Source organism: Propithecus coquereli, unplaced genomic scaffold (genome assembly GCF_000956105.1).
Source record: "Propithecus coquereli isolate 6110/MARCELLA unplaced genomic scaffold, Pcoq_1.0 Scaffold212, whole genome shotgun sequence".
NCBI classification, from domain to species: Eukaryota; Metazoa; Chordata; class Mammalia; order Primates; family Indriidae; genus Propithecus; species Propithecus coquereli.
Window position 1 is genome coordinate 3,086,581 of NW_012146301.1, and position 25,208 is coordinate 3,111,788.

Consider the following 25,208-nt stretch of genomic DNA (forward strand, 5'->3'; position numbering starts at 1 on the left):
TGACGCTGGCAATCCTTGGTGTTCCTTGTAGACACATCGCTCCCATCTCCGCCTCTGTCACCACATGCCGTTCTTCCTGTGTGTCTGGGTCTGTGTCTCTTCTCCTCTTACAAGGATACCAGTCCCATTGGATTAGGGTCCACTCTAATGACCTCATTTTAACTCGATTACATCTGCAGAGACCCTATTTCCAATTAAGTCACATTCACAGGTACTGAGGGTTAGGGCTTCCACATATCTTTTTGAGTGACACAATTCAACTCATATCAGGAGGACATCAATTTTAACAGGTACTTGTTTGACTTCCAAAATCCAGTTGGCTGTTTCCACTTTTTGCATTGACTTCTAGATTTCTGGGCTACTGTCTTCATGCTGATAATTGATATTTCCAAATTCTGAGCATCGGTTGTGACCTGTTGGCTTAAATGTTGATCTAAACAGTTTTCGATCTTAGCTATTTCATTTCTTTGAACCAATTTTATTGCTGTTCCTATCTTAGTGTGACATAAAAATGTATTATAAAAACGTAAGTCTAACATTGATGGAGCTGTTTCAGAAACAGCAGATCAAATGCTATCAAAGATGACCTTTTGAGATTTACATCATGGAAAGTTATGGGCAATAATTTGTAAATTGACAACAAGAGTCATCTCTGACTAAAAAGACTGAGAGAGTTGCATCAAGTGGAGTTGGGTAGCATCAACGGTTTTGAGTGAAATTTAGTTTCCCAATTCTCAGCCACTAATGATTTATAGGTTCTTCAGGGGACTGATCCTCTACCTCCTGGGCAGCGGAGTGTTTCCTGGAGCGGCAGGAGTCCTAGATATCTGATGTTTCCAGCTGCTGTGGTTCCCCCCTGTTGACTTCAGTGTGTTGTATCATTCTCCATGCATACCACAATGGAAAAAATTGGGCAGCACTGTAGTAAGTATTGTTAACATATCCAAAAAAATTAAGAATCAATCAGCAACTAGGTGGTCTTTCTGGAAACTTAGAGTATGAGGAGTTTAACAGGAAAAGCTGGCAATTCATCTTCACTTTTCCAGCTATCATTCATTCCTCATCCTCTGCACCATCGAAGTCCTTGAGCCAGGTCTTACTGCCATCACTAACTTCCTCCTTATTGTTAATATGATGACCACTTTTAAATTTAAAAAAATTAATTGTGGTAAAAAACACATGACATAAAATTTACCATCTTAATCATTTTTAAGTGTACAGTTCTGCAGTATTAATTACGTTCACACTGTTGTGCAACAAAGCTCCAGAACTTTTTTATCTTGCAAACTGAAGCTCTGTACCCATTAAACAATTCCCTTCTAGCCTTCTCCCCAGCCCCTGGTAACCACTGTTCTACTTTCTGTTTCTACGAATTTGACTACCTTAGCTACCTCATATAAGTGGAATCATATAGAATTTTTGAGATTGGCTATTTCACTTAGCATGATGTGCTTAAGGTTCATCCATGTTGTAGCATGTGTCAGAATTTTCTTCCTTTAAATTACCATCTGCCTGTTGACTTTGCTCCTCTCCAGGATGAACCTAAGCTTTAAACCTTATATATCCATAGACATGGTCTCACAGGTATCTCCTAGGCATCTCATGGGAAATATGACCAACCTCCATTCCCCAAAAGAAAACAAACAAACCCCCTATTTCTTCTTTATCCCGTATTCTCTGTCTTGGTGCACCTAGGGCAATCTAGAAACCTGGATGACACCCTCATCCCCTATGTTTTTTCACTTCTTACATCCAACTCTTACGTCCTTTCCTCCGTATTCCACCACCCCTTGGTATTCTCTTATCTCTATTTCCTTTAGTTCAGGCTGCCGTCACCGCCTGCCGAGAGAACTAATGCTCCTATCTTTAATCTGGGTGCCCTCCAGTTCATTCCACAGCAAAGCCAGCATGCAGGTATGACTATGCCACTCTTTGGCATAAATGTCATCAGGATAGTGTCTAGATGCTTAGTGCTGCTCACAGCATTCCATCTACTGGTCCCTGCTTATTTTTCTGGCTCACCATTTTCTCTCTTGCTCTACCCTTGAGCCACAGTGAACTTTTTGTGTCCAAAAAGCCACTATGCTTTTTCTCCATTAAAGAAAAATTTGCTGTTCCCTTGGTCTTGAGTGCCCTCCTTCAAGCCATTTTCCCCCAACTCCCTTCAGGGGGGTAAGCACTACTCAGCCTTCAGATTTCAGTCTACACCATACTTGTGAGAAAATGTCTCCGATTTCATAGTCTGCATTAGGTATGTTTCTTGTGTGCTTCCAAAAACCCTTATAATGATCACTGTTGAAACAAAAGTGCCTGTTTACATGTCACTTTCTCCCACCAGCTCACAAGTTATTTGAGGGTAGAAACAGCGTTCTGGCCATTGTATGTCCCTTGCCCCTAACACAATACCTGCAGCACAGCAGCTGAGTATCCAGACCCTAGGCTTACAGAATGGGTCGATTTAGTCTCTGGATCAGTAATATCTCAACTGTACCATGGATATCTCAGGTGATCTCAGCCTATGCCACTGTGTATTTGAATCGCACAATCCTCCTTCACCCCATCCCATGCCGATTCCCGGTTTGCTAAGCTATATTCTGATTATAATTTGGCTTCCTGTCTGTGCACCCACCGGGAGAGAATATGCTGATCTACAAATTGGATGAGCATCTCCCCCAATCCACTTCCTAGACATGCTTTTCACTATAAACGAAGGAACCAGTTCTCTGAGCAGGCAGCACGGCATCTTTTGGCAAGGACCTGGTTTAGAGCCAGAGAGCCTGTGTTGTCCCAACCCAGGTACTTATAAGTTGTGTGAGCTTGGGCAAGACATCAACTGCCCTAAATGTTATCTTTAATATTTAGGATTAAATTTGATAATTAAATATGAAGTGCCTGCACAAGGTAGTTTTCAGTAGGTAGCATTTGTTCTTGTAGCAGTTCCATCACTCTCTTTTAAAGTATGTAAGTTTGAGTTCCCTTATAGGAAATTGACAAAATATTGAGAAGAGCGAAGGCAACCAGATCATGAGATGGCAACCAGAGCTGAATGGCTGAATGGCATCCCCCAGCGGCACCCCTCTCTCCTTGCTACCAGCCTGAATCTGGAATAGGCTCAATACAGCAGGCGAAATAGAGGTGCAAATGAGAGTTTCAGGGTGTGTTAGGAAGGATTCTCCAGAGAAAAAGAACCGATAGAATATATTTAATTATTTATTTTAAAGTATTGGCTCATGTGCCTATGGAGGCTGCTAAATCCCACGGTCTGCCATCTGTCAGCTGGAGACCCATGGATGCCAGAGGTGTAATTTGAAGGCCCAAGAACCAAAAAGCCAGTGGTGTAGGTTTCAGTCTAGGTCTGAAGGCCTGGGACCAGGAGCCCTGAGAACAGGTGAAGATCATTTACCCAGCTCAACAATCAGACAGAGAGCAAATTCAATCTTCCTCTACCTGTTTGTTCTACTTGGGCCCTCAGAGGATTGGGTGATACTCACCTACATTGGAGACGGGATCTGTTCTACTTTACCAATTCAAATGCTAGTGTTTTTCAGAAACAGTCTTACAGATGTACCCAGAAAAGTACTTTGCCAGCTATCTGGGCATCCCTTAGAGCAGGCAAGTTGACACATAACATTAACCATCACACAGGGTAAGGCTAAACAAAGTATTAACCTGGAGCTCATATTTTAACAAAAAATATAAGATTTTTGTTGTTTTTATTTTTTAAAAAATCACAGTCAATAAGAGAGAGAAGCTTCCTGATATATCCACCTACCACTATGCAGTGGACTCTGTATCACAGACCAAATGTCATCGAATTTGAACCAGGATTCAAATAAGACTGGATACAGAGCTGGGGAAACAGTTTTTAATTTCATAGCTTTGAATTTAATCTAAACAGACTATCTGTATTTCTCTTTTCAATGATTCTTTCCCTAAGGCTTTTCTGTGTTTTTTTCCCTCATAGCTTAATGAATTTTATACTGCTTAAAAGAACACCCTTTATATATTTCTTGAACTGAATTTGCAAAAATCATTAAAGCTGCAAGAATTCTCTTCATTTTCAAAATTTGCAAAACTCCATCTACATTCCCCAGGGTTATTTCCACATCACTTGAACTTCAAGGTCATCATCTATCACTACTGTTCGGAGGATAGTTTTAGGTCAAGGGTTTTTTAGCTTCTGTACCAACTGATTCGGATTTTCAGCGGCTCACCACAATCACACATTCGCAATCTCATTTCTAGTCAATTTTTAGATCTCGATTTTAAAAACAATTTTAAATATTTTTTCCAGATCACTGTATTGTGTTTTGCGGATGCCGTAAAGAGAAGCGTGGTCTCTATTTCATTAGCTATGGGGTCATGTAAACTATGGCAGCTACGGAAAGACTCTTGCTGTTCTACGGCTGCTAGGAATTGGTTGCATCTTATACATAACACGAAGGGAAAGCAACAGGGGTAATTTTATGTGGATGTATAATTTGGGTGACTTTTTGGAACATTATTTTAAGGAGTGACAAAAGAAAAGCCACATTAGTGACCATCAGGGCACACACTGCTGATATCCTGGAGAGAGGTGGTGGGAATAAGCATTTACATCAGAACCTCTCAAAATGCATCTGCAAAAAGCCCTTTTATTTTCCCCTCCGGATTGTATCTTTAAAAAAAAAAACCCTTTTTCCCCCTCCCAAATGCCTCGATTAAGCAAAAAGAAATTCATTGTTGCCTTTTTTTTTTGTAATTAAAGGAAGGCATATGTGAAGAGACTTCAGAACTTTAGCCTTAAGGAAGCAGTGCTGCCACCTAGAATTTACAGATTTCCAGCTTAAGATATTAAGCTTGACATTTTAGTTAGCATATGGGGGCTATGTCGGGTAAATGCACAATTCCTTTTAGGTTTCCTCAAGTATTAAAAGTGGCTCCAGAGCTTCTCAGGAGGATCCCTAGAAGTGAGCAGTTTCTGGCCAGACACCAACCCCTAAAGCATACGGAGATCACACAGGAAAATATATAGAGTACCGAGTTTCTCCTTGAGGATACGACCCCACAGCCATAATGTCCTCAGGGGCCTTCTAAGTGAAAGTTAGTGTCCTTTGACATTTGGCCACTGACTTTATTATGTTCTTAACCCTGGATTTGGTCACTTTCCTACGCCTTTATCACTGGGTTATATTCATATTCTTTCCTTTAATTTCATACCTTTGGTGTTTTCTTTACTTCCTCCTTCTCCTCCATTCTAACTTCTGCCACCACATCACATCCAGCGTAACAGTGGCCTCTCTGCTCCCACGCATGAGAACTACTTTGTCTTCCTCTACTGAGCTCTACTGAGTGCTTTACATTCAACTCCCCCATTTTAGAAGTAACTGGTACTGATTTCTATCACTCTTGAAAAATATCTATGAACCGACTTTTATATTTTCCCACAATTATTTTTAACACATCATAATAAAGTACTTTAAAAGTCTCTGGAGACCTCGCTAAAATGCTAATACGCTGCAAGCATATTATGTATGTGTCTGAAGAGGCTCATTACTTCAAGAAGGTCACTAAGACAAGACACACCTTGAGTGGTGTCCGCCATCACGTGGCAAAGCGGTAACTCCAGTGGCTCTGATTAGATCATCTGAGTTTTGAGGGGAAACAAAGAACTATTTCGGATAGTTTTAATGACTGGGTTGTTTAGTTCACCTGCATTCCTCAGAAAACTGTCCCTCACCTCAACAGTTATTTGATGAACACGGGGATGCCTTTGTCATCTATAACATCATTATTTAAAAACAAATAATTAATAATCCTATGAGTGAGTCTGCACAGCCTACGTGACTCATATTTGGCATTTATATAGCTTTAGTTTGGTTCAATATAGTTTGGAGTTTAAGGATGTGGGCTTTAGATTCAAATTTCCAGGGCTCAAATTCTAGTTCTGGCATTTGTTGGCTGTGTGACTTTAGGCAAGTTACTTAACCTATCTGTGCCTTAGTTTCCTCATATGTAAGATGAATATAGTAATAATACCTGCAATGAATGATTGTTTTGAAAAATACATGAAAATATAAAGCACCTGGCACTGAGCAAGCATTCAGCAAATATTACTATAGCTATGAAAACCTACAGACTGATTGGTAGGAGAGTGAAAGATGAAAAAAGTTTGAACTGAACAAAGATGGACTTTGCAATAGTGCTTTCTGGAGCTTGAAACATTAAGAAAATCAAATACTTTTTTTTTAGCATTTCCTCCATTCTATTCTCTATCTGGAAATAGTAAAAATAGAGTATATATATATTTAAATCTTAAGGACTGGATCTGTACGTGGACAACTAAACAAATATTTAAGGTAATATTAAATATTTTTATTGGAGGTTTCAAAGAAGCTGTAAAAACAGTTTAAAGTTTCAGGTATCCCCATTATTACGCGTTTGTATGTATAAAAGTGCACAGATGTGCATACATGTTCATGTGTGTGTGTGTATTTTTCAAAGTATGCAAATGAGCCCTAACTTAAAGGCCAAGATCATTGAAAATAAGGAAAACTGGGAATATGAAAAATGACACAATTTTTTTAAAATAGTGAAGAAAACAAAACATTCTCATACAAAAATGAAAGAAAGTTAATTAGGAACACTTTAACTTAGCATAATAATATTTGCTCAAATAAATTTCAAGTTCAATACTTTCAAGTGTGAAATTAACAGATGAATTTAACAGATGTGTAGTTTCTGTCCAATCACAAATAAAGAACAGAGCAAAGAGTACTAATGGAAATGGACTTGCTGCTTTGTTTATGATTGGAGTTTTCAATGCTCTAATATTAATGTCTCTAAATATTCAAAGAACATAGTCCAAATTGTAGGCTAGCATAATTGGATAATCAGTTCTGATGTACACAATTTCCAGAAACACAAGGCATCACTAATATCTATCAAGTGATTAAATAAAAGCCATTTTATAACTAATGATACATACTCAAAGAAAAGAGACATATAGTTTATTAAAACTTTATAGTCCAGGAAGAAAGTCAATGCTAATTAAAGTCCTGATTTTTATCATTGGTTTTTCACTTGGGGTCAGATAAAAATAAAATGAAGTGCCTAAAGTTACCATTAGATATATAAATGACAAAAAGTTTAAATAGGCTACTATACATATATATGTATACATATAAATAAATTAAAATATTGAAAAAATCAACACTGCAAAATATTCTTAGGTTTGGATTAATAAACTTGAAAAAATTTGCTACTTATCAATTTATTTTACTGGTTTTTAGAATAAAAACTATTTTACAAATGTGGGCTGTAATTATATAGTATTTCACTTGGCCAAACCTGGCAGTAGCGCCAGTTAGAAAAAATAGAATATTTTTCATTTTATCTATAGAGTATACATTTTAATGTATTCAATCAGGGGATATTCAAAATCTATGCATAATAAACATGGTATAAAGGAAAATCTATAGCTAAATGCCAGATTTGTAAAGCATAGTCGAAAGTGGTTATACAGCTATTATATATAATATATATTATACAGTTATACAGTTATTGGTCATGTGTAATTAAATAATTGATCAGTTTGAATTTTGAACTCACCCATTACATATTTTTCTTACAACTAGAAGCCACATAAAGTGTTTTCATCAACAGCATGAAAGAACTGTCCAACTCTCATTTGAAGAACCTATCCCTGCTACCATAAAGTGAAAAGATCTGGAAGAAACCATCCTCAGCATACCAGAGAGATACCCATCTGCCTGTGTAGCTGAAGGACAGTAAAGAACTTATAATCTTCCTTGATATGCTTATAGTAGTAATCTTTATAACAAATACGTTTGCTTCTTATTGATACCCTTGGTTAAAAGCATAGGCTTTGGAGTAATAAAATACCTCAAGTGACCATTAGATATATAAAAAAATTTAAATGTAAATAGGTTATGTTTTCTGCTTTGTTAAAAATAGACAAATTTTAAAAATCCTGAATGTGTGTGGCCTTCATATAATTACCAATAGAATGTTTGAGAGCCTTGGTTCTGTGTGTTACCAACCTAACTCCTCTCGCAGTGCTAGGGAGGATGGTCCAAGAACGTCTCGCTCAGTGTTCCCCTCTCTCACCAGTTCTGCTTCTCAAAGGGTCTCTCCTTTTTGACAGAGCCAAATATTCAAGCCAAGTATCCTCTATGCAACAGAAGCCATGAATTGATAATCCTCTGCCACTGATAACATGCCTTCACACATGTCCAGGTCCATTTTCTGGGTACAACTTTACCCATCATGACACCTTGTCTGTTTTGATACATAATTGGGTGCACATGGGATCACTTATTCTATTCTACTTCTTATAATCACTATGGGCACCTAGAAGAAATTCTCTTTTGGTGTCTAAAGGTCAGGGAGGTTGATATTTAATATTTTTATAACGATGATCAAGAATATTTCATGTAATTATGCAAAATGGCAATCCCGCCCTGAGGCATTTCATTTCCAGCCATCATTTAATGGCAGAAGGAGAATGGTCTCCAGATCCAATTTACTATACTTATGCCCATTTTCCTTTTACTCAAAAATAATCATATAAAACTATTCCTAGGATGGTTATAGAATAACAGAACATTTCCTTTGTTGATATTAGATAAAATTAAACTAAAAGAACATCATTTTGTCCAGTCAAACTGCCTTTACTGATTAAATTTTATTTTATTTTTACTTTGAAGGTCAAATTCTTTTCATATTACCTGTAAATATGTTTTGCTCTTATTTTTTTTAAATGCAGATTTTAAAAATGCCCCATACATTACTTACTTGTTTAAGCTTCTTTAGATCTTCATCAAGTTCTAAGTTGTCCAAAATAACAGCAACAAACAAACTCAGGAGGATCTATAAAATGGTTAAATAACAATGAAAAAACCCACATGCCATAATTATCAAAATATCATATATAATATAGTATAGTACCTAAAATATATTGTATACAGAATTTGTTAAATGAAAATAAACATGCAGTTGTGACTCATTGCATAGGCATTTTAAGGTATTTATCACGAATACATTAAAGGAAATTCATGTGTTAATTAAACAATTTAAAATATTAATTTGTTTTATGACACCAATTTTAAAAGGAAATTAAGAAATTTTTTTTCCTCATTTAACAATCCCACCACAGAGATTATATCCTAAGAAAGTAATCTGAAGTATTGATGAAAAACTTAATAGACAAAGGTACTTATTAAAGGGTTTTTTTGTAATAATGAAATACTGGAAATAATATCCAACTTTGCATAAGTAGTTAATAGAGTTATAGAGATTTATATGATTAAATTCATGCAGCCATTAAAAATTCTTATGTGGTAGCTAGTCTTAAAGATGGCCTCCATTGTTCTGAGCTCCTGGTGTTCACACCCTTGTGTAGTCCCCTCCTATACTAGAAGTGTTTGGCCTGTGTAACCAGTAGGTTATGGAAATTATTATGTGTGACCTCTGAGTCTAGGCACTAAAATATTCTGTGGCTTTCACCTTGCTCTCTTTTGGATCACCTGCTCTGGTGGACACCATGTTGTGAGCACGCCATGTTGAGAGGCCCACATAGTGAGGAACTGAGGCCTTCTGCCAACGGCCGTGTGAGTGACCCATCTTGCAGGTGGGTACTCCAGCCCCAGGAAAGCCTGGAAGGTGACTGCAGTCCCAGCCAACATCTCGACTGCAACCCCATGAGACACTGAACTAGAAACACCTGGATAAGCCTGTCCCAGATTCCTAACCCACAGAAACTCAGACAGTAAATGTCTATTTGATGGTTAGCATCTAATGTGTGGGTAATTTGTTACATAGTAATAGATAACTAGTGTGCTCATGAATTTTTATAGCATTGAAAAATGCTTATATTACAATATTAAACAGGAGTATATATGGTAGAAATTCAACTATGTATAAAAAAGAATAATAAAGGAAGTGCTAGAAGAAGTTACTTTAGGAATGTTAATGGTGCCTACCTCCCTGTAGGGAAATAATGAATTCCCCCCTTCTGTATTTCATGATATTTCCCAAATTAGAAAAAAAAAAAAAAAAGACCTTTTATAACAGGTAAATAAAGTAAGAGAAAGAAAACAACAAAATAGTAGAATTTAAAAAACATTTAAATTTCTAATCCCTTTTCAACTTTGAATTCTCCAAAGTTCTACGTTCATTTGACTATCTTTTTCATTCCTAATTTATATTCTTCCTTTTGATTTCCCTCTTAACAAATTATTTGCATTTGTTAATATTAGATGGATAAATATGAAGGTTAGAAAGTTGAGGAAATTAACCCACGAATTTCAAGTACCAGAGAGATTATGGGGCATAATTGAATGTCTAGCTCTTTTCCAAGTACATAAACATTGTTACATTGTGACAGGTTATGCTTGGCTTGGGACAAGTGGCAGCACCTTTCTTTTTAAAAGCCATGTCCTTTGGGATCTCACAAGAACTTAAAGAAGACACAGGACCAGAGGTTGTTACTGACATCGTCCCATCTGCCACACCGCATCTGGGCATCAGGCGCACTCTAAACCGGCATTTTTCTAAGCTGGAAAATTTATAGTTCACTCCAAGTTTAGCTGTCTTCCTATAACCTTGACGATAAAAAGTAATATAAGGGGAGGAATCCACCTTCCCCTGAGTCCTCACCCCAGATTCTGAGACGTCATCTGCCAGTGTCCTCCTGCCAGGAGGAAGTGATGTAAGATATTACAGGAGAAGTGATGTAAGATATTGATGTAATTGATACTGATGTAATATCTTACATCACTTCTATGACTCCTGGGCACTCGAGCAGGCCTTGCTCTGTGTCCTAATTTAGGACACAGGTTTTCCTATCTCTCCAGTAAATGTGCAAACACAAATCTAAAAAAGGAAAAAAAGAGGAAAAAAAACAAAAGAAGAAAAGAAATGGAGGCTCTTTCCCTCCCTTTTCTTAGAGCATTTCCTTTAGAAGAGGTATAATTGTAAATTCTGTCTCTTTCCCTTTGAGATGTATATAAATACTTTTAAAAGCTAAATAAGCCTCTCACCAGTTTTACAACCCAGGGATATTTTCCTTAAGGGCCTGAGGGCTGTCTTTTTGAAATAATGTAAATATCAAGGAAGATAATGCCTCTATCTCCCCTTCTGGGTGGAGGGTGGGAGTTTAACTTAGATGTCTGGCTTCAAGTTGTAAAGCTACCTACTTGTCGTGGAGATATGAGAAGTTTTAATTTTCCTTTGGATAAAAGCAGTCAGCTACCACAGATGGCCACCTCAATTACCAGGTGGATTTAGGATGAACTATATTTAACAAATGGTGCTGTCAAGTTTTCTTACTTGCGTACTCGTTATTTTTATCTCGAGAACATACATGGAATGTGGTGATACAAAAGGGTGAGATTCAGGGCATTCCCCATGAGGTGCATGCAGTCTGCTTTCATGCCTGCCCCATGATAAAACTGTTCTCTTTCTCTTCTGCCTTTATGGAGAGGTTTTCTGGATTGGCAGGACATTTTAATTTTAATTATTTTCCCCAAACCAGACAGATGGCAGGCTACTCAAGGACAGTGAGGTTGTGTTATTCGATTAAATTCGACAAACAGTTGATTGGACTCCATCGATGTGTCAGGCATTGCCTGGTTGGAAACCTAAATACAAAATCGCACTCACTGCAACAGAGTTAACAGTCGAATTAAGCAGACATAGGTTGGCAGACTGGTGGAAAAGAACTTGCTTGGAGTCAGAGACCTCGAGTAGCAAACAGGTTCTGCCAGCTATGAGCAACGTGGCAACCACTAGCCAACAAATGAGTTTCAGGGCCCTCGTTTGTAAAATATTATGGCTATAACAACAAAAGCTCAACAAATTGCAGCTATCATTTTTTCATTTAATTCTTCCTCAACAACACTGATGTGTAGTATAATAGCCTATACTATGTCTGAAAATATACAGATGTAAATTTACATATGTGAAACAAAAATTATTTTCTTGGTTTTTCTGTAAATGAATTTTGTTCATAATCCCCTATTTCTGTTGATGGCTGAAAACATAATCTTGCTATATCAATTCTATTTAGTTCTTTAAAACTAACTCTGTTACATTTGAATAAATGTTCCTTTTCTTTTCAGGCCTAGTCTCAGGTCAAGGTTACCACTCTGAGCTTGTAATGTGTCCTCCATCCCCTCTTAGGGGTACTGATGTTGCTTGTTTTGGGGGATCTCTTTGCTCACTTGCTCACCATATTGGCTTCTGAAATTCCAGCTAAGATCTCTGACCCACAGTGATACCCTCTGTACGAGTTTCCTAGAGCTGCTGTAATAAATCACTCATACTTGGTGGCTTAAAACAACAGACACTTATTCTATCACAACTATGGAGGCCAGAAGTCCAAAACTGAGTTGTCAGCAGGACCACACACTCCCCAAGAGCTCTAGGGGAGAATTCCTCCTTGTCCCTTCCAGCTTCTGGCGGGCCCAGGCATCCCTTGGCTTGTGGCACCATCATACTTGCCTCCATCCTCACATCTTGTTCTCTTCTGTCTCTTATACAGACACTTGCCACTAGATTTAGGGCCCACCCAGATAATCCAGGATGATCTCATCACAAGATCCTTACTTAAATTACATGTGCAAAGACCCTCTTTCCAATAAGGTCATGTTCTTTGTTTCTGAGGGTTAAGACAGGGACATAAGCTGAGTGCAGTGGCTCAGGCCTGTAATCCCAGCACTTTGGGAGGATGAAGGGGGAGGATTGCTTGTGTTCAGGAGTTTGAGACCAGCCTGAGCAAGAGCGAGAACCTGTCTCTACAAAAAATAGAAAAATTAGCTGGGCATGGTGGCACACACCTGTAGTCCCAGCTGCTCGGGAGGCTGAGGCAGGAGGATCCCTTGAGCCCATAAATTTGAAGTTGGAGGTTGCAGTGAGCTATGATGACACCACTGCACTCTAGCCTGGGTGACAGAGTGAGACCCTATCTCCAAAAAAAAAAAAAAGACAGGGACATATCTTTTGGGGGCTCCCATTCAACCCGCTATACTCTCCGTCTGGTCTTTGACCTAGGCTCTTGTTCCTACAACAGACTCACTAGCTCTCGACTCTTAGGCAAGCTTAGAATTCCTGCCGTTCCACTTGGAACTAAGTAAGAGAGACTTGTTCTTGGGGTATCTTTCGGGCCTCTCTCCCTAGACCTCTCAGGCAGCTTCCCAGCTCTGCCCAGGCTGCTCCTTGTCCATGAGGGGCCCCATCAAGCCTCTTTCCCCCTCAAGTTCAGACAAAAAGTGGGGTCAAGTCTTGGATGTCAAAACACACCCAGATGGGTACCAACACTGCTGCTGTCCCCAGTGTGAGGCACTGCCACCTCCCATGGAAACATGCTTTCTCTCTCTCTTTCTCCCTCTCTCTCCCCTACCACTTTCCCTTCAAGGCCTTCTGTCTCTCTCAAGCCCCATCCCAGAAAACATTATTTCCTCTTAGCAAGCAGAAATGTGCAAGAAAATTGGAGGGGGTGGCATGGGGAAGGCAGCCACATACGTGTGAAGAGGGACAACCAGAAACTAAAGCCTAGCAGAGTATGGCAAATTTAGTTCTATACCATCTGAGCACTTAGATTTCTGAGAGCCCATCTGGGTACATGGGTTAGGAACATCTTCCGAGCTCTACTTAGTTAAGATTGTGAGACACTGATAAAGATCCCAAGGACGCGCTCCCAAGGTACCAAGGTACAAGGAGCAAGTTGATTTTGGCAGGAAGAGAACTGAGAGAAAGACATTCTGGGGGGTGGGGTGGAGGCATGCGGCTTGTTGGGGCCTGGCCCCTGGGTGAGTCTGGACAGCGCCTGGCTTCCAGGGAGGGGGCTCAGTGGCTGGGGAGGCAGGCGGGGTGGGAAGTCGGTCTGAGTGCCACAGAGGGAGGTCAGGGGACAGGAGAGGGAGGCTGAAATAGTCACAAAGCGATGCCATTAGTTTCTTCTCTGTTAAATTTTCCCTTTAAAAAGTTCTGGCTTTTTTTTTTCGTTTTTATTGCATGTAATGTATCCATTTTAAACTGCCTCGTTGAAACCACTAACTGGATGGTATGAAGTGCAGTTCAACCAAAGGTTATTAGATGTATAGTGTCTTCTTACGTTGTTTTGTTTTTTAAAGTGTATTTCATATATTTTTCTTGGAGGAAAGGGAAAAAAAGCCACTCTCAGAGCAGAGGTCAGAGACAGCCGTGGGATGCTACCTGCACTTTCTCCCTGTCCTGGCAGAAGAGTCTGATGTTCGTGGCGGATGGGAGAGGGAAAGGCTGGGAGAGGAAAAGCTCTGGCTCTGCTGGGAAGATGCGGACGGGACTCTGCCACAGGAAGCCCCAGGCTTGCAGGATTGGGAACAAACTGCTGGGGAGGGGTTGTCAACAAATCTAAGAATAATATAAGAGAAAGTTTAAAGTTTGCTTTAAACCAGCATAAAACCTAATTTTATTCAACACTTATCTTTGAATGTTTAGGCAGTATTGTTCAATTACTGTGACAATGTGATGGCCAAGGCAGAAACTATTTGAAAAGAGGAACCAGTCAGAAAGGTGTGTGCAGAGCTTGAGTTTCTTCCTGAAGCTCTGTTTGGACATGGACTTTTGGCTTGATTCTTGTCTCCACGTCCCTGGTGTGGAGGGCACTGTGATAAGGTGACAACTTGGCACTCAGGGTGAGAGATGACTAAAGTCTGGTCTGTGGCCTTTGATGTGTCTTTGGAAATAGAAGGTTCAGGAGATGCAGGGTGAGTTTTCAGCCGATTGCCAGGAGGTGAGAATTACTTTGTCGTTCTTTTCTCAGACTCTAATAAGGTGACAATACGACTGCGATAAAGAAATAGAAGTCAGGGGAGGTGGCAGCTTGGTTTCCATCATATTTAATCTACATTGTCGGTGATACAGTATTTCCCCACAAACCCAGCGCTGTGTGGAATTGGACTGAGAAAGCAGGCTGACCTGGGCATCAGCCACTCGTAACACACGGTACTGACAGTCCTGGGAGTGGGTGACAAACCCTAATTCTGAAAGCAAGAACCAGCTCTCTGGGTGTTTTCGTTTGTTCCATTTTTATAGAAAGCTGAGGTAATGCTCATTAATAATCTGAACCCACTGCATCGCTGTCTGCATCTTATTTTCAGTCCATGTTTGCCTACTACAAGTGCCACATGTGCTGTGCCAAAAGGTTTTCCATAGCCATTAAATGTGATTTACAGGTTTACATTAAAATGTTATTGATGTAATAAAAGATTTTTACAGGGACTTGCCAAATTGAATCACAAGAGCTTCATCATTCATATGAAACACTTTTATTTTTATACTTGGTCAGTTCTAAATTACATAATCAATTTGCTTTGCATTATTTATTTTTTAATATTTACATTTACATAGTATTTAATTCATATATAGCATGGCATACTATGTCACTATTTTTTTAATGACACAATTTTAGGGGAAAAAAGGCTAATGACATACCCCTTCATTTCCTTTTTTTCTTTTTGAGATAGAGTCTCGCTCTGTTGCCCTGGGTAGAGTGCAGTGGCATCATCATAGCTCACTGCAACCTTAGACTTGTGGGCTTAAGCAATCCTCCTGACTCAGCCTCCCAAGTAGCTGGGACTATAGGCTAATTAATTTTTCCTTTTTTTTTTTTTTTTCTTTTTTAGTAGAGATGGGGTCTCGCTCTTGCTCAGGTTGGTCTCGAACTTCTGAGCTCAAGCAATCCTCTCACCTCGGCCTCCCAGAATGCTAGGATTACAGGCATGAGCCACCACACCTGGCCCATTTTTTTCTTGAAGTTTGTTAAAGTACCTGTAAACTTTCAACACAGTGGTGTTTACTTTGTGCAATGCTTTAAAAAAAGAAATTCAAATATATTTTCTTTTGTCCATTGGCTATTTGCCACTTATAACGGGTCTGTAACATTTGATTATATTCATATGCAACATAGTATTCGTTCTACTGTGTAATATATAGCTGCTGTATCCATCTTTTATTTTGTGATCTATATTGATATATCATGAATCATTGATTTCAATGAAAAAGTAAAGAGTAATAAAATTTTTCAGGTATCTAATTCTTTTCCTCAGGTTATAATGCCTGGTCCCAAGATACTTTTAGCATTGACAACGCATTCAATGTGGAAAACACCACATGTCAAGTCTCCTGAAGCCTGGGAAGCCTCTTTCTTAGAAATTTTATGAAAGATATAATGGAATTTTGACCTTCTTAGCTCAGTAGATTTCAAAAGTGTGATTTTCCAGTTTCAGTATGGTGCCTGTCCCAGAGTCTTACAGGTGCTCACCTGCTCTAATATTCTTTATTACTGTTCTCTTTCTCCAACTTCTGCTTTTCTTCCTTCCACTCCTCTGAAAAATCCCAGAGCCACCTGAGCTAAGGGTTTGCTAGGTATTTGCTATGTTTAAGTTTTATACATTTAACTGCAGACAAAAATTTGTCTTTCTTCCATTTACCCACAACAAATTTCAGTCAAATTCAGTGAGTTACTGAAATAGTTGTGTTTATAATTATTATTTCCTCCAATTTTGTTGTGACACAAATCATTCTGTCCAACACACTGTAGTTCTCATTCTCTCTATATAAGAATCACTGTTGAATTCACATGATTTGGGCTGCTGAGTTATGGTTTATTTTTGCAAGAAGGCAGCCTTATCATCCAGAATGGATTTTCTTGGTTGAGAATTTCTATTGCTGTAGCAGCAACATATTCTATTTTACATTCTTTCTAACTGCATATAGTCATGACCTCACCATATATATATATAAATATATACAGACACATATATATCTTTCCCTTTTCATTTTCATTTCTTTCATAAAGCTTATTTTTACTATTTTTTCTTTTATATAGCTTAAAGATGGCCCTTTAGCTGAAATGTCACTTTTAATCTCATTTCTCTACTGTGAACTTTATTAATAATTTCTACTTTTAAATTATTTTTAAGTATATAATAGAAGCACAACAGAAATCAATGTCCCATAATCTTGCGGTTTTTTTTTTCCTTTTTACCACTTAAAATCACACTATCCTACGCTGTCTTGCAGCCTGTAGTATGAAATAATTTCACTTTTTATATGGGTCAACAAAAAGTTAAATGTAACCAGAGCCATGTAAAATGGGATATGTTCAACACAGATGCACTTTTAAATGAATTCTATGAAATCAAGTTATTTAATTCACACTTTGGAATGTCCATTTCTGTCAGCAAAAAAATGATATTCTCAGCAAGTTGCTGCTACCTAGGCAAAATCAAGAGATTGCTGTGTTAATTTCAGTACTTCAAAGGTAACAAAAAGACTATCCACAATCAACGTTAATTACATTTTCTCTCTTTTCAGCATTCACATCACAGGGCTTTCCTTTGAAACAATAATAAAGGGAAAAACATTGCAGGGGAAAAAAAAACGAGTTTTTCAACTGGTTAAGTCTTCCATAGTCCTTAACCCCAAATCATTGGCAAAAGTGGGGAAAAAGATGAATTTAACAAGCATTTTGTAAACTGCAATCAGTCAGGACAGAAATACTGAATACATACCTGGCAGAAGAGGGAGATATTTAAAGGGACAATAGATAATGGTTATGAATATGCATTTGCTGTGCACTTAAGCTTGATTTTCACTGGGGGCTGACAAATTGGTGCCCCCAGGGGTGATGGAATAGCCTGCTGTTCTTTATTTCAGAACAAGCTGCAGCCAAACATTTTGTTTTTTTGCTGCTTGGCACATGCCTGTCCCTGAGAAGACTAAATCAGGAACTCACCAGGTTGTGCGGCACCACTGGTCAGCATGAATAAAAGACAAATCAGAGCTGGTATATTTATGTAGACTTGTGTTTTGTTTTTTCCCCCATTTGTGTTAAAATGCTTTGCAGTATTTAAAAAAAAAACATAAAATTAAACAAAATGCTCAAGTAAGTTCAAGCCTAAAGACAGGCTTATGGAATAAGATTTTAACTTGTGCAAGTTCAGTTTTTAAGGGCATGCAGTGTATATTTAACACAGGCCTGTGATTTTCAAGCACATATTTACATGTTGATCCACAAACCATCTTCAGCTGTTTTACTATCAATATTTTAAATATTTCTTATCAGGTAGATCTGAAACAATGGGGAAACAGGTGTTTATTATATTGGCATTGATCTCAGTGCAAGTAGCAATGTGCACACATCTCTTGTATCACCTGCAGACTTAGGCCTTGAATCAGAGGTTTTATATATTTTTTGATTAGTTGGTCTGTGTTTTACTAGTGCTAACTCCCTATTGTTAATAGTTGTAGCCTCTAGAGGACATGGATTAAGCTTTCCCACTTTGGCCAGGATGCAGATTAGTACCCATACATAGTAGTAGAAGTTCAGTAAAACTGTGCCAAGTCACCTGATAGAGCCCATTATAGTAACTGTCAGTCTAAGAACATACAGGAAAAGAAAAACAATTGCTGATCACATTTTAAGCAAAATTTCCAGGGAACTGGGGAAATAACTTCAGTACCAGACTTTTGGGGTAGTATAGAAGTGATAATCTTTGTTTTAATTTAGTTACACAGTGTTTTTTCTTTCATTAAATCAATTATTTCTCATTTAAAAATCATTTATAAATTAAAATGTTTTCATAGTTTACCTTTATTGTTTTAGACTTCATAATGAGAGAAACCAAGTAAATATTCTAAAGCTTTAACTTTTTCATGTAAATCTGGCTGAGAAAAATCAATTTGAGTTTTATTTAAACAGTGTATTTCATCTAGCTTACACTATATACAAATAATAAGTTGATACGTGTTAAAGACTTCAAGGTGAAAAAAATTGTAAAAAATGAGAAGATATAGGAGAATATTTTTATTATTTTAGAGTGAGAAAGAATTTCTTAAGCATGAGTTCAAAATATAGAGCATAAGTGAAAAACTGAGAGTTTTGACCTAATATGATCATTCCACAATGTACACATGTATTGGAATATCACATTGTACCCCATCAATGTAGTAGTCCTGCCTTATCCAAAGTCTTGTTTTCTGTGGTTTCAGTTACCCATGGCCAACTGCGGTCCAAAACTATTAGGATTTTTTGAGAATGGGAGAGAGCACACATGCAAGTGAGCACATTCACATAAAACGTTTATTTAAGTGTTCTATTAGTTATTGTTGTTAATCTTTTACTGTGCCTAATTTATAAACTGAACTTTATCATAGGTATATATGTATAGCAAAAAACATAGTGTGTGTGGATACAATCAGGCATCCACTGGGGGTCTTAGAACATATACCCTAGGGATAAGGGAGGACTATTGTATATATGATTATTATTTGTCAATTAAAAATAAAATAGAAATATATAATGTCAAAAGACATCACAGACAAATCAGAATAACAAAATACTGCCTAAGAGAAGGCATTTGCAACATATGTAGTAGTCAGGAGATTAATATCCAGAATATATATGCCACTTCAACAAATAAATTTTAAAAAGACAAACTAGTTTTTAGAAAAATAGGTAAAGCAAATGATTGTGTGAGTCACAAAGAAGATAGCCAATAATCACACGACGAGGTGCTCCCTTATTAATAATTATGGAAATGCAAAAATGCAAGTTAAGGCAATTTTATACCACTGTTCACTCACAACATTATCAAAATCTTAAAGGCCAAACAATATCCAGATAAGTGAGAATGTAAGAACACAGGAGTTCTCAACCACTACACTTGGGAGGGTAAATTAGTTTGTCTATAGAACAGGAGTCTGCAATTTTTTTCTTAAAGGTCCAGACAGTAAATATTTTAGACTTCCAGGCCCACAGGGCAACATCTAGGATATTACGTGGTTACTTACTCACACAATCATTTAAAAACATATAAACCATTTTTAGCTCACAGGCTGTATAAGTTTGGGTGGTAGACTGGATTTCGTGTCTGGGCTTACAGACCCCCTGTATAGAGCCATTTGGGCAGTATCCAAGATCTAGGCATTTTACTTTCCAGCGTATATTCTAGAGAAACCCTCACACCAGTGGACACAATTTATAAATGTATTGCAGCATTATAAAAGTAAAACCTTGGAAAATAGCCTAAATATCTGTTAGGAAGGAAACTGATAAACAAATATGGCATATTCAATTTGTGGGCTAGTTAGTATATGACTCTCTATAATAATGACCAAATTAACTTCATGTGTATTAAGATAAAAAGATCTCAAAACCAATTATTTGGTGAAAAACTAAACTACAGAATATATGTAGAGTTTGATAGCATTTGTTCTGAAAATTGCTGCTACTAGTGACTAGTAAGCGGGGGACACACAGGACCATATATAACATGTCCTCAGCACAGAGTCTGGACATTACAGGGAGAGAAGTGTGTAACGAGACATCTCCCCAAGGATGGCCACCAGTTCACTGGAGCAGTGTTTCCCAAACTAATAAACAACTTAATATTAATATTTAACATTTATGGTATAAAATGTATTTAGATGACAACCTATATATTTTTAACAGATGCATACATGTGAGGGAAACCTCTGCATTTCATTGATTTTAAGACACACATTTGCTTTCTCTGCAATAAGGATGCACCTTATCATCTATGTGTACAGTTCAATGGTTTTTTTCTTAGTGTTAAACAAAATGAGTCTTCTTATAAGTGATAGTATGTTAACTTTAGTGAAATATGATTTAAAAACTGGAAGATGAATTCATACTACATTTATCGCAGTCATTGCCTGAGGGAAGGGAGGAGAGAAGGGAGAGGGGAGATTGGTCCAGGAAGTGACATATATGATACTTTAAACTGATCAACAACACTTTACTTAGAGAAATTAAAAACATATGAACTAACCTAATGCAATTTAGCATTTATTAAAATATAGCTTTGAATGCACATATCATCTTATTTAAACTTATAGGAAGTTATTTTTGGTAATAGCTACATCATCCTCTTATACCATCGCTAAAACATCCTCAAAAATACAAGGTTAACTCACATATACATGGCAACCTTGGAAACTAGGTGTGTTGTACATTATAATTTTCACTTTCAGATATAACACAACATGAAGATCAAGAAAGTTACTGATGGAAATAACTTTGGAAGCGAAGTCATATACCTAGTGACCAGCAGAACTAAATCCTGAATCTAGATTTTAGGACTCCAATTCTGCACTCTGGTACTATACCACATTTACCAAACTGTTCTCACGGATATGTAGACTTTTCAATTCTCAATTGCTTTACAGATTAAAAAAAATTGTGAATAAAATAATAAATGATTTCAATTTTTAGTTTTAACTTAGAACTATTTATTGAAAATCACAATGAAAAAAATTATAATAGGTGTTTGGGGCAGATACTTAAATCAGTAGAGCAAAGGAGTGGAATTAGATATGGGTTTTCAAGTTGTGCTCTACAGATTCCTAAAGCCTCAGATGAACCCCAGGAGTCCTTGGATATGCTTAACTGTTCTATAATCAATGCCAGATTTGTAGCCCATAAAGAAGATTTAGACTGCCCAAGAAGGCTATGTACCAGTTTTAATATTTCATTTCATGGTATTAGTGACCCAGTAGAATCTCACTTGAAAAAATATTATATTACTAAGTAATTTACTAGGCTAGACAGCTTTTTCTTTCAGCTTTCATAATTTGTGCCTCTGATTTAAGAATCAAACCTATTTCTGAGTGTAAAAAATCTGCAATGAGGAGAGCAAACAATTATATTGTTTTATTAGGAAAACAATTAGATTGATTGCTATAAAACAATGAGAGTTATATTCCCTTATATAGATGATTTCAATCAAATCTATCCTGCATTTAACCCACAATCAATAGTCTCCACATTATTCCATAGTTTTAGAGTGACTTAAATTCAAAGTAGGTGCTTAACAAACATTAGTTGAATTCATGAGTGAATAAACGAATGATGGATGGATGAATGAATGAATGAATGAATGACACAGACTTAAAAGTCCTGGAAAGAAGGATGCAAAGACCCCAGGGCTAAGTGTTATGCAAACACCAGCACAGCCAGATTCAGCTCTGAAAGCCAGGCCTCCATTCCTACTGCCCAATGTTCATTCCTTTGTGAATATTTTAAAAGTCAACTCCAAGTAAAAAATGCCAAAACTATTTCTATGTGGTTCTACTGTTTGAACCCACGACTGTACACCTCATGGCAATGTATCCTCATAAACTTTTTGATGGACATGTCTCAGTTTTGAAACCCTTTGTCTATAGCAAACACAACTGCTAAGTTAACACAGCTAGTTTCTCAAGAACTTATTTAATGCACAGATATTTAGAATTGGAAGTGACCTCAGAGATCATATGTAATTTGCTTTGTTTTAGTTACTCTTTGGAAGAGGCTTGACTTGATGAAGACACTTTCGGTAACAACTTTAAACTTCCTTATCTAGGGAAGCAGCAATGAGTAGTAGCAAGACTATAGGCCCAAGCCAGACCAGACAGAACTGGGAACACTGTGGCCCTAACATCTACACTCTGTGTGACATCGGGGAAACTATTAAACTCTCCTGAGCCTCAGTTTCATCGTCTGTTAATTGGGAACATTACCTAACTTGCGTGCTCCAAAGAATATGAATAATATTGTGAAACATTTTGCCAGTCAATAAATAGTAGCAGTTCTTTTTATTTCCTGTGTTCCTGATAAAGGGTAACATTCGAGACCTTAACTTGGAACTTTCAACATAATATTAGAGCTTAGATTGGCTTCTTAAATATGAACAAATTCATTATATGGGGATATGCATTTGGAATTAGAAAGACCTGTGAATTACATACCATAGTATGTCATTTAGCAACTTAGGCTGCATTTTGCAACTTTTTTTCTTTGTTTTTAATAGAAATACATCGAAGAGAAAAATCTGTTTGTGTGACAGAAGTCAATTTTACCTGGACTTTAGTATTCAGTTTCCTTGTGCTTTTACAATATTTGCAGCTATATGTTTTATTTTCTCCCATGTGTTTTTTTTTTTTTCAGTTGCATGTAGCACAAAAACACTGTGTTGATTTCTAATTAACTGACTGCACCCTGAGGTCTGCAGCTTCTGTCTTCAGTTTAATTACAGCTGTGAAGAGGATGTGGTGAAATTGAAGAGAGTGTCTCTACATGATAAAAAAAATAATAATGTAGTTCTGGTTTGATCCTTAGATCATTTAGGTGCGAATGCTTAGGGATAGTTAAATCAGTATGTAAATGTGAGATTTTCATTTTGTGTTGTCTTGTTTTCTCTCTCGCAAACACTTGTACCTGATGGAGACAACTTCTAGCTTAATAAATCATGCAGTTCATTGATTTGTGGGAATTTAGAATGGAAGGGATCCCATCCAACTGGACTACCCTGCGCTTGCCTTTTGGCTCTCATTTTGAAATTGACAATAGGCCAAATATCTGTGAAGGCTCATCTCATTACGAATTCCAAGACATAATCGAAAAGGAATGCTAAACTCACCAGAGTGGCAAAGAGATGATAGAGAATGAAATAGATGGCAACCACAGGTGCCCACATATGTCCCACAGCATTTAGGGTTTGGTCCATTACGTCTACCCATCCTTCCTGGGTTAGGATCTGGAACATGGACATAAATGCCTACAGAGGAAAAGAATGGAGGAATTAAACACCAGCTTCAGGCCTGCATGCAATTTAAAATTAGTATTTGGTGTTTGAGGGCTTTGATCTCAATATTACTGATTTTATTTGATTGATCAGGGCAAGAACAGTCTTGATTCAACAGGGATGGGGAAAAAGCTGAGAGCAAAGATCTTAAATAAGTGGTATCTACCTATTCAGAGTGGAAAACTAAAATAATTACCCTGAATTAAAATTAGTCTTGGTGGTGGTAAATACTGTTGAACAAAATAGAAAAAAATTCAAGATCTTTGCTTATTTGTCTTTTTTTTCCCTTTCAGCAAGCTATTTAACATTTCCAACACTTTTTTTTTCTCCTGCTGCTAAGAGAAACTTATTTTTATAGTGAATTACATTTGATTATCTAATGCATATCAGAGAATAATAACCTTAATTTTATTTTTATAGTAAATATCTATAAAATTATTTCAGCTATTATTTTAAAAATATGTGACTTTTTGAAAAAGAAATATTTCTAAATGATATTGCCATGCTGAGCAACTTGAAGACAAACACATTTTTCATGATTTTTAAAAAATTTTCAAGGCACAGAGTCAAGACCATGGAAGAAGCCAAGACCAAAAAAAAAAGAGCATTCCAACAAAAGCCAGCCAAGTTAAAAGTCTCATACTCTTTCTGCCAAGATCTTTGGCTAGTTCCATTCTTACATGTTTTTCTAATTAAATATATGAGTATATATGAAATCTCTGACTTGTGTATCCTATACATGTTAGTGTTCAATAAATGCTTCTTCATGAGACTCTATGATAATGTCTGCAAAAAGCTGACAATTAGAGTCTAGTGACTCTTTAAAAACATCTTTATAGGCTTCAGTACAATGAAGACATAAATTGAATTCTCAGGTATTGGGATTTTAAGAAATAAAAGTCCAGGATAATACAATGATGGACTGAGCACAAGATAAAAGCCTTGTTACACTGATAGGATCTCAGAGCCAAAAGAGACCCTAAAGATAATCTAATCTGATTCTTTCTTTTTGAAGATAAGGAAAATGAAGCTCAAAGATGATAAGTGATTAGTCCAAAGTCACTCTATTAATCTGTGGCACTAATAGAAGTAGCCCCCAGCTATATGACTCCAAAGTAAGCACTTTTCCAGGTATTGCATCCTGCATTCAGTGAAATCTTATATCCACCCATGCCTAGTCACATAGTCATCTCTTTTAGAGTAATTTCCTTTGGTTGAGATAACTAACTTTTGCAGAAGTATGATGTTCAATGCCTAAAACATAGTGGACCTATTTGGATAAAGAAGCAATTAATTGTTAAATCAATCTTGAACTCCACTTACCCTTTGTCTATGTGTGTAGCACTTATCTTTTTCTTGAGTTAATTTTTACATAATTTCATTATCTTACAAAATATTTTGTCCATGAAAGTATGAAGTATGCTGTTATTGATGCTTGACCTCAGCATCATAAAGGTCAATATAATAATTTTCCTTATCAAGGTACCTAAGAGAAGGCTACACTCTGCAAATATTAGCCTTATCTCCTAAAAATCCTTTTGAGACTTTTTTAAAACATCATTTAACCTCATCAGT

The 25,208-nt window shown here is 37.1% G+C and overlaps 1 protein-coding gene across 1 annotated transcript in view; it reads right to left on the reverse strand.

Annotated features, from left to right (window-relative positions):
- The window catches only part of NALCN (sodium leak channel, non selective), a 332,353-nt gene that overhangs the window by 98,700 nt on the left and 208,445 nt on the right, over positions 1 to 25,208 (reverse strand). Inside the window, exons 14-15 of the mRNA XM_012644439.1 lie at positions 23,469 to 23,606; positions 8,797 to 8,871 (exon numbers count right to left, since the gene is read on the reverse strand). Of these exons, the coding sequence (XP_012499893.1) occupies positions 8,797 to 8,871; positions 23,469 to 23,606 (213 nt within the window). The remainder of the gene's footprint in view (positions 1 to 8,796; positions 8,872 to 23,468; positions 23,607 to 25,208) is intronic.